The following is a 19,047-nucleotide window of genomic DNA, read 5'->3' on the forward strand; positions in this document are numbered from 1 at the left end:
CCTAGTTGGTGAATATTGCTTCGAATTGCCCCAATTATTTATTTCATGTTTACATGAACTCAATATTATTGTTTTATGACTAAGCGTGCAGCCATAAAGATGCAACAAGCAAAGCATGACATGTATACGTGGGTGTCATACGTAATAAACAGAATAAATATCAGCAATACAAATCTTTTGATCGCAACACGTTCGTACCCGCATATACGTTATACTATGTCATCGGCATCTGTGCCATGATTTGCAGACTCAGTGTGATGGTTCCATAACTTGGCGACAAGGTTCCATATCCATGACTCATAACAATATTGGCATTCAAGACTTTTTTAAGGACAGACTTGTTAGAATCCCAAAATGGCCGCCACAATGGCCGACTTTGGTACCTACTCAAGATTTTGAGGGCACAAATCTCATCGTAAACAAAACCAGCGCACCTGATCTTCTTATTTTAAGCTTATTACGAGTGAGCAAGAACAGAATAATGAAATGCACTGTTGTGTGAAGCTTGCTTCTTGAGATTTGTGCGTTTGAAGTTCTGATGCACTGTTGAAGCGGGACTTCAAGTCGTTTGTCCTTAAATAGATTTCATTGTTCATGAAAATGATCCTTTGCGTCATGATATCATGGATTATGGTCATTACATCATGAAGCACCCAGTTTTTTTTATTTCATGGATTTTTATTCATGAATCCATAAATCCCTTGAATTTTTAAATTCTTGTATCAGAAACTCGTCACATTTTGTTCACTTCCTCCCCAAATATCGAAATTATTCCCTTTACACGTCAATCTTCCCATACTGCGCGCCACGTCAGCCCTTCGGTTTACATACGGTGCCTATCTGTTTTTCACGCCTGCTATGATTATACGAACGGAAAAGTGCTGACCATGAACAACTCCCGCGCTGAATCGTCACGCCTCACCACTGCAAGTGGTTGCTGTAGGCTAAGGTTTGTCAAAAACCGGGAGTTGTAAAACAAAAATTTACGCGAAACGTATTTAGAGGATTGTGAACGAAACACTCACAGAGAAAGAGAAGATTATTTATTTTGCTAACATTTATTAATGTCGTCCTTGTAAAGTTTAAATCCTAGGAAGAGAGGTGCTCTACCGGTCCGGTAAGGGCTCTGTTCAATATTTTGATATTATCGATGTGTGGAAATTATTAATTCATATTTATATTCGAGAAATGATACATAAAAATATGTGTAAAACCTTACCTGGAAAATGGCAGTTTGATTTGTTCAAAAATACAAAAATGGAAGTGAGTTCAAGCGCAAAACAACTGAATATATAAAAATAGAAAGGTAAGCAAGCTAACTAATATTATTAATGTGGCACATTTATCTACTAAAACTGTAAAATCAATGGAAAAGTGCAAATTGCAGCTACATAACAAAATGTGAAATGAAAGTACATTCAAGCAACAATATATCAAATCAACTCAATGGATGATTCAAAAGTTCTATAAATTTATGCAAAGATTCGATAAATCAACCAGTAGATTATAGCATTTTTCCTCATTTCTGATTACCAGTCTAGAAAGATCACAACTCAGTAACACAACAACGTAGAGGTCACTACTATAAAAACAGTATTTTAAGGAGTGTTTTTCCTTGTTTTCTATGTTATTTTTTCTCTTTTCGTGTGACTATTTATTGATTCGATCCACCACGGTAGCTTCTAGTTTATTTTGTCCTTACTCGTTTTTAGTTGTATCTATTTTTAGTACCGATTTCCAGTCATTTGTAGCTAATTATTTGTTTGTTATCGATACTTTTAAAATCATTTTACCTTCTAACTCACAAACACACACACGTACATTTATCAACCAACACTGACAGCTTCGACTGGCCTCTTCGATGGCCTGTTCCAATAAATACACCCGTCCTTTCACGAACGTAGGCATCTAGTTTTTATCAATATAGTCTTTTTCACCGTTATCATCATTACCATTAATTGAATTTCGACAAAACCTTCCTTCCAAAACGACAACTAAATCTAATAATTGAAATGCATTGAAATCGTCTCTGCTGCGACTATTTATAACTATATGTTTATCGTGCTTGTTGGAAAAGATGTATTCAGAAACTTACACATACACACATAAACACTATTGTTCTAAATGCAAACAACACAAAATGAATCAAACGGTGAAATTCACAACGCTTGTGAATAGAGGATTTATTTACAACAAACGATAATGATGATAAATCTATTGCTAAGAAGATGAAAACAAACAAAAAAGAGTTACACAAAAACACAAACACACATATGTAGAGAGTTAGTGGTAGCGTAATGCGAAACAAATACACACATTAAGGCGAAATGAATACGCAAAACAATGAACATGCAACTCTGCAATATATAGCAACTAATGCGACCTATCAACCTGCAAACAAAAACAACAAAGAAACACAAATGCAAGTTCTATACTCACTTGTTGACTCCGCTGCGCTGAAGAGTATATACGCTAGTTGTAGAATATATTGCAGTAAAGAGCACTATCTATATAATGATAATTAAAAATGATGATCAAATCACTACCAAGCTAATATATGTGAACGAGAACGAAACACAACAAAAACAAAAGTGAGTGAAAATACGGGGAAATGATGTGAAAAAAAAACCATAATGATCACAGATGGAAATTTAAGAAAAAAAAAAAAAACAGATTCAAATAAATTTAATCCTGCTGAAATGTGGCCGAGTGGTGTGGCGAACATGTTCTTGCCCTAAAACTACCGAACAGTCCAATCGAACCGGTAAATTCGAAGATTCATTATGGGACTTGGATGCAAATTCAGTGAGACTCTCGAGGGGTATTATGAGATTCATTTAGAATTTCTAGATTTTTGCTTAGGCTAGCACAGCCAAGGAAAAATTACAGCGTTTGATTGCTATGACATTTGCACGACAATTCAAAAATAATTCCTCTCCCACTCAGATATTCAAACACATTGCAGACAACAGAGACGTGAAGATGTTCTTCATATTCCATCCGAAGAAGATTTGGATTCTGAAAAGAAACAAAACATGCGCATAAGTGGAACCGAGTTCAGTTCTGTGCCTGCAGGAGACGGAGATGGCCATGTGACTCCGTAGCTTAGAGGAAAGAAGCGCCCGTCTAGCGAATTAGGAGTCGTCGGTTCGATTCCCACCGGAGCACGTGGATTTCTTTTCGCAATTGGGTTGTTTAGTGAATAAAATCGAAAGAGCTCATTTTTCTATATATAGGGGAAATTACCTATTCTCGGCCGTTTTGTTCTCTTCGTCTTTGGGGTTTTTTTGAAACCTATTAAACTCAGATCGGTTGAAGATAATCACCGTGGACCTTTACTATTATTTGGTTTGATTGGCTTTTATCGGTGAATTGTAAGATTCACCGATAAAAGCCAATCAAACTAAATAATATTAAACTCAGAGTTGGTCTCAAATCCTTCCCAGCTAAGCTGAATTATATGGCCAAGTTTCAGGAAATTTGACTGACAAAAACCCCCCATGACGAAGAGAACAAACCTGCCGATAATACCCATTGTCACCCTAAATAAATAAATAAATAAATAAATAATTTCCCCACACAAACTTTAAATGCATGTTAAAAATAGTTGCCGGACTCCAAAAATTATGAAATTTTGGATTTCGACTAATTTTTAGGCGGAGAACCCGATTATGAAATAATCTGGATATCCCTAAAGAACCCAATTCAAATCTCAATTTGTTTATCAAAATTGTGTTTCTGTTGTGTGCACGAATGTCGAAGCAATTAAACGATTTATTCTTTTTTCTTACCTTTACTTTTTGTTCGTTTTTTTTTGCATATGCTGTTATCTGGGGGGAAGTTGATCACTTTTTTCTATTCTTTTCAGTACAATCAGGTACAATGCATATGACGACAAACTAATATTTTCAAAATATGTACTGAGTGGACTTGTATAAGTTTTGCAAACGAAATTTTCACAATAAACTGCAACATTTTGTTAAAAAATTCAAATGGCCGAATTTGAAAACTTTCAATCCGGGGTGAATGACATAACCTTCTGAGATTGGAAAATTATTGAACAAACTAAATTTGATGATGCTGAATCTAAATAAGTGTTCGACCTTTTTTAATTTTGCAAGAACCGAAAGAGTTTCAGGGACGTTTCAAGGCGTATCAGGAGATCTCAGGGGCATTCCATGAGGATTCCTGGGGGATTCATTGTTGGAGATCAGGTAGTGTACAACCCCTCGCGGTTGGGAGGATTATTATGGAGAGGTGTCCAACCCCTCATAGATTCGTCAGCTGTCAATGTTGGCCCGATAAGCTGTGTTGTTGTGATCGAAAGAGAACGAAGAGCAGATGTTTACGAGTTACGTGTTAAGGACTGAATAAAGTGTTTATTATTAAAGTATTAAAGAAATATCGGGTGTGTCTTCTTCTGGAAAGCGAAATTCTTGTGAAAGTCTGCGGTATAGTAATTCCAACATTCATGTGGTACCGGAAGGTCTCAGGGACGTCTCAGGATTTTCCGTCCTGCTCCAGGGGATCTCGAGGGCGCGTTTCAGAGGGTCTCATGGTCATCTCTGGGAGTTTCAAGAGTTTCATGGGGGCTACAGGGGGATCTCAGGGGTTTATTTTTTTCTTAACGCTGTTGAAAATGCTTTGCCATTCATCCCGAGTAGAAGAAAATAACTAACGAAGATCAAATATTGCCATTAAAAATTAATAGCTGAATGGCAAAACTTGTTATTGGTTTGTTGGAAATAAGAGCTAAAAGAACAAAAACAATAACTGACTTTATACCGAAAAATAACTCAATAATAACTATTTTTGTCCTTATAAGAACCAACCAAGGACATAATATTTCAAAATGGAGAATAACTGATAAAGTTATTATCGAGTTATTGAGAACAATGTAAGAACAAAATAAGTAATTTCAAAAAAGATCATCAAAATTGTAAATTTTGTTCTTATAATTGGAAAAAAACTGTATTGTAAGTTCAGAAATGTTTTGTCCTTGGTTTGATCTTATAATAACTGTAACGATCAAAATCCATATTAAATTCTTTATTGATTTATTTATCAAAATTACAAATCAAAACTGCGTATCACATTCCCTTTTGAGGTTCTAACACGAACTAACTTCTGGTTGGAATCGCACACTCTTTCGCAGCAGCTCTGGATTCGTAGTCGGGTCTGGAGAATGCCGATCATCCACGTGGTCACTCAGCTCTTCGTACTCGTGCTGATCCATATTGGGGGTACCCACACGATTGTCTGAACTAATCGCAAGATATCCGTACATAACAAAATAAGTTAGTTATTATTTTTTGTTCTTTAAGCTAACAAACCAATAACAAAATTTGCTCTTCATCAATATTCTATTTAAAAAAAATAAAATCCAAATAACTCATCAATAACAAAACGACTTATGATTGCAAAATATTGCATCTTGCTTTGCTTCATAGATTACCGTGCAAATGTTCAATCGTCTAAAATATTTGTTCACACGTCAAACACAAAGGAAAGTAGCAAGTATTGCTTTTTTTGCACCGTATTCGACCCCCTGCAGAAATTTTTTGTCACACCACAATATGTTCCCACCAGTTTCAGCATACATTGGTTCGTTTCACTGCTAGAAATTTTAAGCGTCGGTTACACTTTTTGGGTGGTGCATGGAATAATCGGTTTGTTTACTTGCTACTTTCCTTTGTGTTTGACGTGTGAACAAATATTTTAGACGATTGAACATTTGCACGGTAATCTATGAAGCAAAGCAAGATGCAATAAACAAACCGATTATTCCATGCACCACCCAAAAAGTGTAACCGACGCTTAAAATTTCTAGCAGTGAAACGAACCAATGTATGCTGAAACTGGTGGGAACATATTGTGGTGTGACAAAAAATTTCTGCAGGGGGTCGAATACGGTGCAAAAAAAGCAATATTATTTTACTTAAGATGCTCAGAAGAACTTATTTTGCTTTGATTGTATATTTTGTTATTGTTCAGTTATGTATTGTTTGTCAATAATAACTCAGAAATAACAAATTTTGCAATGTTAATATTTTTTGTTCTTAGCGAGTTATTAAGTGTTATTCATAAATGAGGGGCCCATATAGCCGAGGCGGTAAACGCACGGGTATTCAGCATGACCATGCTGAGGGTGACGGGTTCGATTCCCGGTCGGTCCAGGATCTTTTCGTAAAGGAAATTTCCTTGACTTCCTTGGGCATAGAGTATCTCCGTGCCTGCCACACGATATACACATGCAAAATGGTCATTGGCAGAGGAAGCTCTCAGTTAATAACTGTGGAAGTGCTCATAGAACACTAAGCTGAGAAGCAGGCTTTGTCCCAGTGAGGACGTTACGCCAAGAAGAGGAGGAGAGGAGGGCCCAGAATCAAAGGGGTGTAATTGACCATTTTGTCGGTTTTGAGCTGAGTATATCATAAAATTCTTCAGATTTGGGGCTGTCCATTCATTACGTAAGGGAATTTTAGCGATTTTTCAACACCCCCTCCCCCCTAGTAAGATTTTTTGTTTGAGAACCCAAGAATTCCCCAAAGATCCCCTTCCGGGGCATTCTCGGGGGTCCTGAGGGGTTTCATGGGGATACCTGGAGGTTCAAAGGCGTTTCAGGGGATTTCAAGGGGGTATCTTGGGGCTCAGAGGCGATTCAGGGAGTCTCAGGATGATTTAGGGGGCCTCATGGGGTTTCACGAAGGTTTCCGGTTGTTTCTGAGGCGCTACATACTATTGAAACGCACTTGAAATGACCGTAATGCTTTTTAAATACTCCTGCACGGCCTTGAAAGCCTTCTGAGGAACCTCCTGAAACGCCTATGAAACTCCTTAAAACGACATCAAACGGCTCCTGAGACCCCTGATTTTTAATTTTGTTTTACCATCTATTGTAGCAAGGCAGCTGCTTATAGCACTGGAATAATCTGAAAAGCGATTTGATCAAGATTGTGATGTTGTTAGTGGTCAGTCATTCTCCTGTATGAAGGGCCAAAAAGGGTTGTGCGGACCCGCAAGCAGAGACACTTGCGTGAAACCTGCGTCAGGGGAAAAGAATCTCCTTCCAGAAGAAAGTTCTCACGAACAACTGCAAAATCAAGCCCTCGATTGACAGAATACTCCCAATAGATGGGGTCGAAGAGCCCGCCCTCAATCCACGAAATGTTAACAACAAGGAAGAGGCAGTTCCAAGCTCCTGTCCAAATCGTTTCAATCGGGTGCCCTGATGGTCCCTCCCTTTCCCAATATACACCGTGTCCAATAAGTTCTCATACAAAATCAAATTCAATTCATTTCATTTCTGTAATTGGGAGTTTCAAAGTAAATTTATTTTTTGAAAGGCCAACTAACATACACAAAATACAGCATATGTTTCGGAACTAACTGTCCATTATCCTTCTCTGCTGATCGCTTATGTGACGTAAGTCCATCTCAGCTGGCACGCAAGCCATTTCATTGGTATTTCGTCGTATTTTAACGAGTAATGGTTTTAAGTTGAAACAAATTAGGTTCCTGTCCTCCCCATTGCTAGTTGCAACTATGACCAGAAGAAAAAAAAATATAAGCTCATGTATTGGTGAAGCACGGGGCCCTTTTATTTTGCACAAAATAAAACGTAAATTTAAAAAAAATGTTCATTTACCTGTTTCAATGAGATTTGTTGTGTTAAAGAAGCATGGGGGCATTTTATCTGGTGGATTCACACTATTCTCATTTATAAATCATGCTTGCATTCCTATGATGGTAAGTTTTGTCCAAAATTTACGTTTTATGATGTTTATCTTTGATATAACGGTTAGTTTCATGAAAATCAGCCCAAGTTGAGCTTACTTGCAAATTTCTTACCATATCATCATTAAAACTGTATTGTTTTAGCCTTAGTATATCCATTTGGTACATAGCTTGGGATACTAATTCAAAATTTATCCTTATGGACTCTATTTCGCTACCGTAGAATGAAAAACTTTTCGGATATTTTTCTTGCGTGCCGGAGAAAACGGATTTCAGAAAACGGACGTGTACTGCTAGGCTTATAAAAACAAATAGAAAATAAAGTTATTATAAACCGTATGCTTTATTTAATCAGTATTATTTATGTGGCCTTTCAATACATGTATTCATTTTGAAAACATGAATCACATATGTGGAATAAAATGATATTTTCTAAATTTGTATTTTGTATGAGAACTTATTGGACACGGTGTATGATGAGATATGTATGTATATGTAATGTGTGTGAGTGTGTGTTGTGTATGTTTTGTTATACATTTAAAAACAATACCTATGATTATAATTAATGAGCATTTATAAAATATGCGAAACATTTACCTGATTCTTCCTGAAATAGAATGTGGACTAGCAACAAAAATTTAAATACAAAAACAAAACATTAAAAAGGCACATCAAATCTCGATCCTGGAATGTCTCCAGGAATGATCGGCCACTTTAGGCATGAAAACATTAACAAGATCGAAATAAGATGTGTTGGTAGATCTTACGCCGCAACGCACTATTCTAAGGTGATCTAAGCACGTTACGGGGCTCAAACGGCTCCTGAGATCCCTCTAGAAACCCTGGAAACACCTCTGAAACTTCCATAGTCCCATTAAAACGACCTTGAAACTCCCTTGAAGCGCTCCTGAAATGCCTCTAAACGCTATTGAAGCCTCCTTAACCCGGGATCGGTCGCGTCGTGTACTGAGTACACGCACCATGAAAAATGCACGCATGTGGTACACAGCGTGAGCGCGGCTTCGCTGCAGGTAGTCTAAGACGCGACTGCTCGAGGGTTAATTTCATTGAAACACCCTTGAAATCTTCGTAACTAAATTGAAATTCCCTTGAAACTCCTTGGCAAGCCTTTGAAAGGCTTCAGAAACTCCCTGAAACGCCCCTAAAACTGAAACCTACTAAAACTCTCTAAAATGCCTTAAAACGCTCCTGAAACTCCATGTCACGTCTTTTAAAGACTCCAGAATCGTCCTTATGGGACCTAGAAACGTCCATGCAATCATCGTGCTAACAAAAGTGAGAGGAAATGTAGGCACAGCGTCTGAGATGCCCAAATTGTGGTCTACGTGGTTTATGAACAGCCCCTATGATAATTCTGGTAGGTGATCAGCACCAATCTACAAGAGAGGTATTTTTTGAAAAAATATTCACTCTCATAAGCCATAAAAAGAAAATAGTTTTTAGCCTGTTTTCTTCTACGATACATTCCATATAACGGGCAGTCAGTCCATTAATTACGTATTGGTTTATGTAGGAGGGAGTTTGAAAAATCTTACGTGTCATACAAAAACATGTAGGGTTCCATACTAAAAATCTTACAAGGGGGATCGAATCCCACTCCCGACAAACTCACAACAATGTGGGTTCTTCCTTCGGAATGGAAGTAATGCGTGGGTCCAGAGAAGAACTACCGTAAGGCTAAACATCTTGTTAATACAGATGAAAAAAAAACTTACAATGGGTGGGGGTGTCGAAAAATCGTGAAAATTGGCTTGCGTAATAAATGGACAGCATCTAATCTCCATTTAAACAACCGCGGGGCATGATGGGTCACCTTCAATATTGAGCGTATTTTTGGAGCATCTAAAAGCGATTTATTTATTAGACTATCTCATAACTCACTTTCTTCAACCAAGCGGAATAAGCGCATATCTTGTCCCGTACTTTTTTCTCGACGTAAAATCGCTCTCTTTTAAAAACTACCTTCTTGTTCAAAAACATATTTTGTATTTTATGATTTTTTTTTATCGACTTTAAGTATAGGATAACTAATGCGAGAGTACGAATACAAACCAATATGATTTGTTCCTATTTAAAAAGTTATGATGATCCATCCTTAGGTGACCTATCATGCCCCGCTCCACCCTACTTGAAAAATTATGAAACTTTTCCGAAGGGCTAGGTACTAGAAAAACTCCATGATTGTGTGCTAACTTCAGCCGAATAGTCTGCGGAAATTCTAGCAGGAAATTTGGAGGACTATAAAGAAAAGTCACTGGAGGGACGCCTTGCAGAAATACATAGAGGAATTTCGAAGGGGTTCTCAACTTTAGCAATTCCTATTTATAGGTATTACATTCAAAAGAAAGCCAAGGATATTTTAATTAAGAAAAGTTACTGATTTCCGACAGGGAAACTCACTCAGCATGGTCCTGCTAAATACCCATGCTTTTACCGTCTGAGTTTTATGGCGTCATGGCAGTACATATAATAATAAATGAGTCTTGTGATAAAAAAAAACTCGAAACAAGTAATTGTTTAAGTAGTAAAAAAAGTAAAACTTTATTCAACTCTATGGTCATTTTCTGTCTTATTACTAGACATGCAATAATCCTTTGTTTCAACAGTACGCAATACATAACACCCAACACAAAACTTTGTTTTGCTCATCACACCCGTCCGTCACTACTACTGCTGGTGCTGGTACTGCCACACGGCAAAGTTCACCGCCGTATCGGACCTGGGCCGATACCGCTCCACGGTAATGTTCTCATCAAACACACTGTCCACGTTGTAAAACTGCCTCAGCTCCTCGATGGCCCGTTCCTCGATCTGTGTGTGGATCAACGATTTGGACTTGATCTTCTCGTAGTACTGCTTCTGTCGGCGTTCATCCTCGAGAATTTTGCTGAACTCTTTCTGCTGGGTTTTGCTCGATTCAGCCGCGGCCGCGGTGGTTATCTTTGGGGAAGATCCTGGGAGGGTTCCTTTTGAAAGCGAGGTGATGTTTGTTAGAGAGGAAGCGGGTTCGTAGCTGCCGTTGCTGATCTTTCGATTGCCACGTGGCGACGGTATGAGGATTGGTTCCGATTTGAACATGTCGGCAGCGGAATTGTTGAGGTTTTTCCACGGATTGGCAGGGGTTATTTCCGGTGAGGGGACCGGGATCAGTTCTTTCGGTTTCTCTGAGGTAGAAGAGAGTCGCTTGCGTTGTTTTTGTGAAAGTTTCGGTTTTTGGATGGCAAAATCGCTGAGGTTGAATGTGGTGACCCGGGCGCTACTGTAACCAGAGTCATAGCCCTCGTCTTTCTTGTCAGGAGTGACAGGAGAGGGTAAATCTTTTACCGGAGATGTGCCCTTCTCCAGAAGGGTTCTTAAATTGGAGAAGTTTTCCGTCACTTTGGATTCGTTTCTAACGATTTCGTTGGCCTTTAAGGCCACCGGCAAGGACTTCTTCCTAGGATCCTTCTTCTCTTCAACTTTTTGCCAACTTTTGATCTCTTTATCCAATACAGGTTCTTGTCCGTTCATTCCGTTAGAAATCTTCCTCTCTTCCGTTTTCTTTACTGGAATTTCTTCAAAAGACAAATCCCGAATGTAACTCATTGCCTCTTTTTCGTAGTTCCTCTTTTCCTGTTGCATCTTTGTACTTTTTGGAGTAATTTTTCCCTTGGGAGTTTTACTTTTCGTGTGAACCTCGTTTACCTTGGCACTCAGATCTACGTGGAAATCTTCAACAAATAGGACCATATCCTCGTCCGAGACGGCATCCGCCGATGGGGTGATAGTCCGATAGGCGGCCAATTGATAGAATTCCTTGTAAAACTGGTCGATCTGTGCCAGAACCGGAGGTTCCAAGCAGTCAAGTGACCGCAATTCCAAAACCTTGGCCAAGTTTACACTTATGAACTGCATACAGAGGTTCTTCAAAACCTCACAGTTGTACTGAAATGCATACTCCAGGAGCTCTCCGACGTTCTTCAGATTTATGCGATCGGCGATCGTAGCTTCGAAAAGGGATTTCAACTCGTTGATGAAGAACTGATCGCAAATTACCACCATGTTGAAGAGGAAGTTTTCGGAATACTTTTGATCGCGAATCTTCTGGTAGTCGTTATTGTACAGGAAGTCCACAATCGGTTCCATGTACTCCAACGGAATGGTGGTCAGATTGACGGTTTTACTCTGGAATACATTGGGAAGAAAAAAAAAGATAAGTTAGTATACTGCCCCCACTCGCATAACTGTCCCATATGCATAGGAATCCCAGCAAAGATGGGACTGTTATGCGAGTGGGGGCAGTATATTTCCAAGAATTCACAAAGATAAGTATGACTGAAAATGTCTGTTAATAAGTTAATCCGAATTTTCTAGGTTTTCTTCAAGAGAAAGTTTTATGAAAAATATAAATAAGTTAAGGACATCCATGATCAATCACATTTTAACTTCTTACCTCCGTCCAGGTATGGCTAAACATCATATTGAAGTACTCGAGCCGCGCCATTAGAACGCATTTGTGAGCCTTGATCTCCTGATTGTCCTGCAATCGGATGGTCACATCTCGAAGATCTGGGTAGGCATCACGTGACAGCTTCGGGAAGTCTTCTATCGGCGGTTTGCCGGATGAGCTGCAATTTGAAAAAAAAACTTCAAACCCTGAACAGTGCCCAGAACACTAATGAACGAACCTCTTCAAACACTCGTTCAATCCACCCAACTCCAGCTGTTTAAACACCTTCCGTAACCGTGTGACCATCTCATCCATACCCACCTTGTCTACAGCGCCACCTGGGTGCAATTGCCGAACTAACGTTTCCACATCTCCCCTCGAAAGCACTTCGTTGGTATAAATATACCTGAGCACCAGGCCAAAAATGGACGCCGTCAGGCCTTCGTATCCCTTGAGGGAGATCTCCTTTTCGGTGGGGTGCTTCTCGGCCAATTTGCGCAAATGCCGACAGCGATGGTAGATGATGAATCTGTGCGCCGGGAAGGTTTGATAATCTACGACGAAGCTCAAATCGTGAACACCATCCATTTCATGTGCTTCGGCTAACAGTTTGCCGAAGTCATAGTTGGATTCCAGCAGTTCTGGCACTTGGAAACAGCGGCGGGAGTTTTCCTAGAGAGGTAAGAAGGGGAAATTGTGTTTATTTATTGTCGTCAAAGAATTCAATTTCAATTATTTATGTACTGATAAATGCAATAATTCTGCACGGCACCAAACTAAATTCTGTCTGCCTTATATTTTGCAGAAAACAATTATTTACAGCACAAGTAGTAGATTTATCCAACGAGGCTTGTCAAGGGACACCCTTTGGATCGAATCGATGCCAAAACTACCCAACTAACCTTTATTGCGAATGTAAACGTCAACAAAGCGTCTTAAAAACGGCTTGATGCTGAGTTACTGTGTTTTACATATGGACGGAAGCTTCTATGCAAGCCCTACCCAACTAACATTTTCAGCGCTATAAGCTTCAGTCATTTGCTTTCTGTTGTGTAACAATCGAATTGAAGCAGCCAACGATGAATAAAAAGGAAGCTAGTCAAAACTAGCAAAACGGTGAGTCGATAAGGAGAGCGTTCAACATAGCTCTGGTCCTCACAAGTTCCTACCTCATGCTTCCACGGGTCAAACGATGACAAAGACCGCCAGCTAAAAGTTGTGTGCTAATTAGCTGGTAGTGCAGCCTGGGCACTGTTGTCCTTCTGACTTCAGCTAGATTGAGGAGGTACGACCCGAGCGTCTGTTTACTAAGGAGGTGCGGCTCAAACAGCGTCTGTTCTGGCATTCAGCGGCTGAGTAAGAAACGCTGCACCACGCCCAGCTAGATCCAAGGTGGTAGCCCCATCAGCGTGGTCGTCCCAGTGTTGGTTAAGACGTTAAACAGAACTGGCACGATGGCCCTCCGGCGAGACAGGAGCGTTGGCGTAGGCCCAATAAGCCATCCGTAAAAATTCCCATTGCGCAATCGGCAAATACCCACGCGACGAAATAATGACCCTACGATTGGAAACTTGGAACATGGAATTGCATGTCACTAGGTTTCGCAGGATGTGACAGGATAATTTACGACGAACTACTTCCCCGCAACTTTGACATCATGGCGTGGCATGAGCTCTGTTGGACTGGACAGAAAGTGTGGAAAAGCGGGCATCGAGCGGCTACCTTCTACCAAAGCTGTGGCACCACCAATGAACTGGGAACAGGATTTATAGTGTTGGGCAAGATGCGACAACGTGTTATCGGATGGCAGCCGATCAACGCAAGGATGTGCATGTTGAGAGTTAAGGGCCGTTTCTTCAACTACAGAATCATTAACGTCCACTGCCCACACGAAGGGAGACTTGATGACGAGAAAGAAGCGTTCTACGCGCAGTTAGAGCAAACATACGATGGTTGCTCGCCGCGTGACATGAAAATCGTTGTCGGCGACATGAACGCGCAGGTAGGAAGGGAGGTAATGTACAGACCGGTAATCGGGCGAAACAGCCTGCACGCCGTATCGGATGATAACGGCCAGCGATGCGTAAACTTTGCAGCATCCCGTGGTATGGTAGTCCGAAGCACCTTCTTCCCCCGCAAAGATATCCACAAAGCCACTTGGAGATCACCCGACCATCAAACAGAAAATCAAATCGACCACGTTCTAATCGACGGTAAATTCTTCTCGGATATAACCAACGTCCGCACATACCGCAGTGCGAATATAGATTCGGATCACTGCTTAGTCGCTGTATGCATGCGCTCAAAACTTTCGACAGTTATCACCACGCGTCGAAGTCGAACGCCGCGGCTCAACATCGAGCAACTTCGTAACGTAGAAGGGGCTCAAGACTACGCGCAGCAGTTAGCAGTGGCCCTACCAACGGAAGAGCAGCTTGGCGCAGCTACACTTGAAGATGGCTGGAGGGACATCCGATCCGCCATAGGTAGTACCTCGGCTACAGCACTAGGCTTCGCGACTCCGAATCACAGAAACGACTGGTACGACGGCGAATGTGAACAGTTGAAAAACGAGAAGAATGCAGCATGGGCGAGAATGCTGCAACACCGTACGAGAGCGAATGAGGCACGTTACAAACAGGCGCGGAACAGGCAGAACTCAGTCTTCCGGATGAAGAAGCGCCAGCAGGAAGAACGAGATCGCGAAGCGATGGAAGAGTTGTACCGCGCTAAGGACACACGAAAGTTCTACGAGAAGCTGAACCGCTCGCGCAGAGGCTTCGTGCCACAAGCCGACATGTGCCGAGATAATTACGGGAATATTCTCACGAGCGAGCGTGAAGTGGTCGAGAGGTGGCGGCAGCATTGCGATGAGCACCTCAATGTCGACGTTGCAAGTTCCGAAGCTGGCGTGGTAACAGATCTAGGAGTATGTGCACAGGACGAAAGACTTCCGGCCCCTGACCTTCAAGAGATTGAGGAGGAGGTTGGCCGGTTGAAAAACAACAAAGCCGCTGGAGCAGATCAACTACCAAGCGAGTTACTAAAACACGGTGGAAAAGCGCTGGTGAGAGCACTACACTGGGTCATTACCAAGATTTGGGAGGAGGAAGTATTACCGGAAGAATGGATGGAAGGTATCGTGTGTCCCATCTACAAAAAGGGCGACAAGTTGGATTGCGGGAACTACCGCGCGATCACACTACTGAGCGCTGCCTACAAGATACTCTCTCAAATTTAATGCCGCCGTCTATCACCGATTGCAAGAGAGTTCGTGGGGCAATATCAGGCTGGATTTATGGGTGAACGCGCTACAACGGACCAGATGTTCGCCATCCGCCAGGTGTTGCAGAAATGCCGCGAATACAACGTGCCCACATCACTTGTTCATCGATTTCAAATCGGCGTATGATACAATCGATCGAGAACAGCTATGGCCCGGATAAACTGATACGATTGATCAAGGTGACGATGGATCGAGTGATGTGCGGAGTTCGAGTATCAGGGACACTCTCGAGTCCTTTCGAATCTCGCTGAGGGTTACGGCAAGGTGATGGTCTTTCGTGCTTGCTGTTCAACATTGCGTTAGAAGGTGTAATAAGGAGAGCGGGGATAAACACGAGTGGGACGATTTTCACGAAGTCCGTTCAGCTGCTTGGTTTCGCCGATGATATTGATATTATTGCTCGTAAATTTGAGACGATGGCGGAAACGTACATCCGACTAAAGAGTGAAGCCAGGCGAATCGGATTAGTCATTAATGTGTCGAAGACAAAGTACATGATGGCAAAGAGCTCTAGGGAGGAATCACCGCGCCCGCCACCCCGAATTCATATCAACGGTGATGAAATCGAGGCGGTTGAAGCATTCGTGTACTTGGGCTCACTGGTGACCGCCGACAACGACACCAGCAGAGAAATTCAGAGGCGCATTGTGGCAGGAAATCGTTCTTACTTTAGTTAGATTCCGCAGAACTCTACGATCGAATAAAGTTCGCCGTAACACGAAGCTAACCATCTACAAAACGCTGATTAGACCGGTCTACGGTGCCTGCCTTGTGATATTTATGCCGTGGACCGGTCGTCCTCTATGGATACGAAACATGGACCCTACGTGCAGAGGACCAACGCACCTTTGGAGTTTTCGAACGGAAAGTGTTGCGTACCATCTACGGCGGAGTGCAGATGGAAGACGGGACTTGGAGAAGGTGAATGAACCACGAGCTGCATCAGCTGCTGAGAGAACCAACCATCGTCCATACCGCGAAAATCGGGAGGCTACGGTGGGCGGGTCACGTCATCAGGATGTCGGATAGCAACCCGACTAAAATGGTTCTCGAGAGTCATCCGACCGGTACAAGAAGACGTGGAGCGCAGCGAGCTAGGTGGGTTGACCAAGTGGAGGACGAACTGGAGACAAACAGTCATGGACCGAGTGGAATGGAGACGGCTACTATGTACAGCAGAGGCCACCCCGGGGCCTTAGCCTGATCGGTAAGGTAAGTATTATGCTCTCTCGTGTTATCTGGTGGAATATGAATCCAGAGAAGGTAGTAGCATTCATTAAGGATGCAATTCTGGACTGGAGCACTAAGCAGACCTAAAAAGTGGGTTTATAGCCCGACAGAGGAGAGAGAACATTATGTCAGAAACTTACCAGCAAAGCCGCCAAATTCTCCCCGTCATCGTCGCACACAAAATCGGTCACATTGTTCAAGTTCTTTATCCGCTTCAGCTCGATCCTGGTCTTGGTAGTGGTGCTCATCTCCTTCTTCGCGTACGTCTCCGTGTACTCGCTGATCTGCGTAACTGCATGTGCGTTCAGTTTGTGCGTTATGGTTCCGTAGTACAGATTCCCCAGCAGCAGCACCAGGGCGTTGTTGTTGCACCACAGGATCTTCTCGATTTCCAAGTTCCTCGACTGGGCAAAAACGCATCTCACAAACTGCTGACAATCCTCGTACCAGATGTAAATATTTCTCGAAACCGTGAACGCCAAAATCCTCAGCTGCTTCGTCTGTTTCGGAAGGTCTTCCTTCTTGGTGACAAATTCCCCACCGGACACGGAAATGCACTCGAACTTTTCCATCAGGGGATTTTTGTAGGTCCTACGCTTAAAATTATTGAATATATACAAGTAACTGGACTTAGTATAAACTACAATTGCTGCATTGCTCGATTCGACTAGCTTGATCGTGGTGTCCACGTTGGCCACTGCCAGTTTGTCCTTGCCCTGTTCGATTTCCAGCGGAAGTGGCTTAGGAAGCATCACCGGGTTTACCTCTTTCTTCATGCCAAATTGGCCCCCGTTCAGACCCCACACGAACACGTCCGCTTCGCAAATCGCGATCGAGTGGAAGTCTTTGGCTATTATTCGCTTGATTCGCTTATCTCTGGAATAATGAAATAAAGAGCCACAATCAGTGGTCAGTTCGGGGAAATTGATGGCACATCGCCCAAGATTGACAAAATTCTAATTTTACAATTTTATGCATCTAATGATTAACTTACGCAAAATTGTGCAGTCCTCCGATTTCTTTGAATACCAGCTGCTTCTCCGGGGGTGGCTTAATTCCTAACTGGCAGTGGTTGTTCTCTCCGCAGGAGTAAATCTACAATCAATCAACAGATCAGTGCCATTTTCTACACCAGAAGAAATCTCTTACACAATTGTGATCAGAAAGCAACAGCGTGTGATGCCTTCCGGTGCTAACGTCGACTATCCGTTCGTCAGCGCTTTTTGTGTGCACCGGTATCCGGATTGGGAACGCCACCGTATTCTCGGCACCGTTTCCCAGCCGTCCTCCTCGACCGTGTCCCGTAGCGTACACATCGCCGCTTTTGGTCAGGAACACGCTGTGATAGGCGTTGATCGACATCTTCTCGATCGGAATCCGATGCTTACGGAAGTAATCGATGCTATCCGGCGTGTCCCTGCCTTCGACATTTCCGATTCCGAGGTTGTAGTTCTTGTTCTTGCCCCAAACAACGATCTCATTGCCGATGCCACTAAAAGAAAGAAGCGGTTCGTATAAGACGATGCATCAGTGGTATCCGATCAAAACAACCCACCTGTCCTTGTGTTTGGGTATGTTGCTGCAGAGCTGCAGCGGATTGACAAAATCTTCATCAGGAACATCAATGACGGCTCCATATTTGAGCAAAAGCACGGCCACCCCCACGCAGCCGTAGTACATCGCTCGATGTAGAGCTGTGTGACCGGATTCACCATCCTTTATGGCAAAGCTGGCCCCATTGTTAAGCAACCATTCGGCAATGGCATACCGTCCCACCGAAGCCGCTAGATGGAGGGCACTTCTTCCCTGGAATCAATGCAATCGTTAACGTCAGCAAAGCCTACAACACGTAAGTGTATCGAACCAACCTGATCGTCCAGTATTTCGGCGAAATTCCGGCAGAGCTTGGCCACGTACGTGGCCAGCAGTTCGTCCGAGACGGATTTCTTCGTCAGGGCCGCCGTGATTGCATTGCCATGGTGCGGCAGGTGGCACTTGCGGGTGCACTCGTAATCGTAGTTACCGATTGATGATTGGGAAGCCATCCCAGCTGCTGCTCGGGGGACACTGATTGGCGGTCGAAACGGTCCGTATTTGTAACGGATTTCACAATCGGCGTAAAATACACACGATTTTATGCTTGCTGCTGAACGGCACACACAAAACACTCGTACGATTTTCTGCGTACACCGAGGGTTCAGTCGGAGCAGATGACGTTTCGGCTTGGTCGGCTTTTGTTGTCATTGGTAAACTGTGGTAAATTTCGGTACGTAGCCAAAGTGACATAAAGCAGTTTGATATACATAAAATATTTAGGGTTTGATATAATCAGAAATCCCGAAAA

The 19,047-nt window shown here is 42.3% G+C and overlaps 1 protein-coding gene across 1 annotated transcript; it reads right to left on the reverse strand.

Annotated features, from left to right (window-relative positions):
• Nucleotides 1-10,268: 10,268 nt before the first annotated feature.
• LOC115255378 (inhibitor of Bruton tyrosine kinase) lies at nucleotides 10,269-18,892 on the reverse strand. Its single transcript, XM_029853426.2, has 8 exons — nucleotides 18,572-18,892; nucleotides 18,259-18,509; nucleotides 17,853-18,195; nucleotides 17,698-17,798; nucleotides 16,844-17,579; nucleotides 12,426-12,859; nucleotides 12,191-12,365; nucleotides 10,269-11,922 (listed from the first exon to the last, which is right to left on the reverse strand). Exons 1-8 carry the CDS (start codon nucleotides 18,746-18,748, stop codon nucleotides 10,426-10,428), a joined length of 3,714 nt encoding a protein of 1,237 aa, XP_029709286.1. The 5' UTR covers nucleotides 18,749-18,892; the 3' UTR covers nucleotides 10,269-10,425.
• Between the last annotated feature and the right edge of the window lie 155 nt (nucleotides 18,893-19,047).

The sequence above is a fragment of the Aedes albopictus genome, chromosome 2 (assembly GCF_035046485.1).
Source record: "Aedes albopictus strain Foshan chromosome 2, AalbF5, whole genome shotgun sequence".
In the NCBI taxonomy this organism is placed as follows: domain Eukaryota; kingdom Metazoa; phylum Arthropoda; class Insecta; order Diptera; family Culicidae; genus Aedes; species Aedes albopictus.

Excerpts from the sequence above, each read along its gene's own strand:
- LOC115255378 (XM_029853426.2), bottom strand. The coding sequence starts at position 18,748 with ATGGCTTCCCAATCATCAATCGGTAACTACGATTACGAGTGCACCCGC. Across the intron at positions 12,366-12,425 it reads TTGAACGAGTGTTTGAAGAG|CTCATCCGGCAAACCGCCGA; the intron begins GTTCGTTCATTA and ends TTCAAATTGCAG. Across the intron at positions 11,923-12,190 it reads TTAGCCATACCTGGACGGAG|AGTAAAACCGTCAATCTGAC; the intron begins GTAAGAAGTTAA and ends AATGTATTCCAG.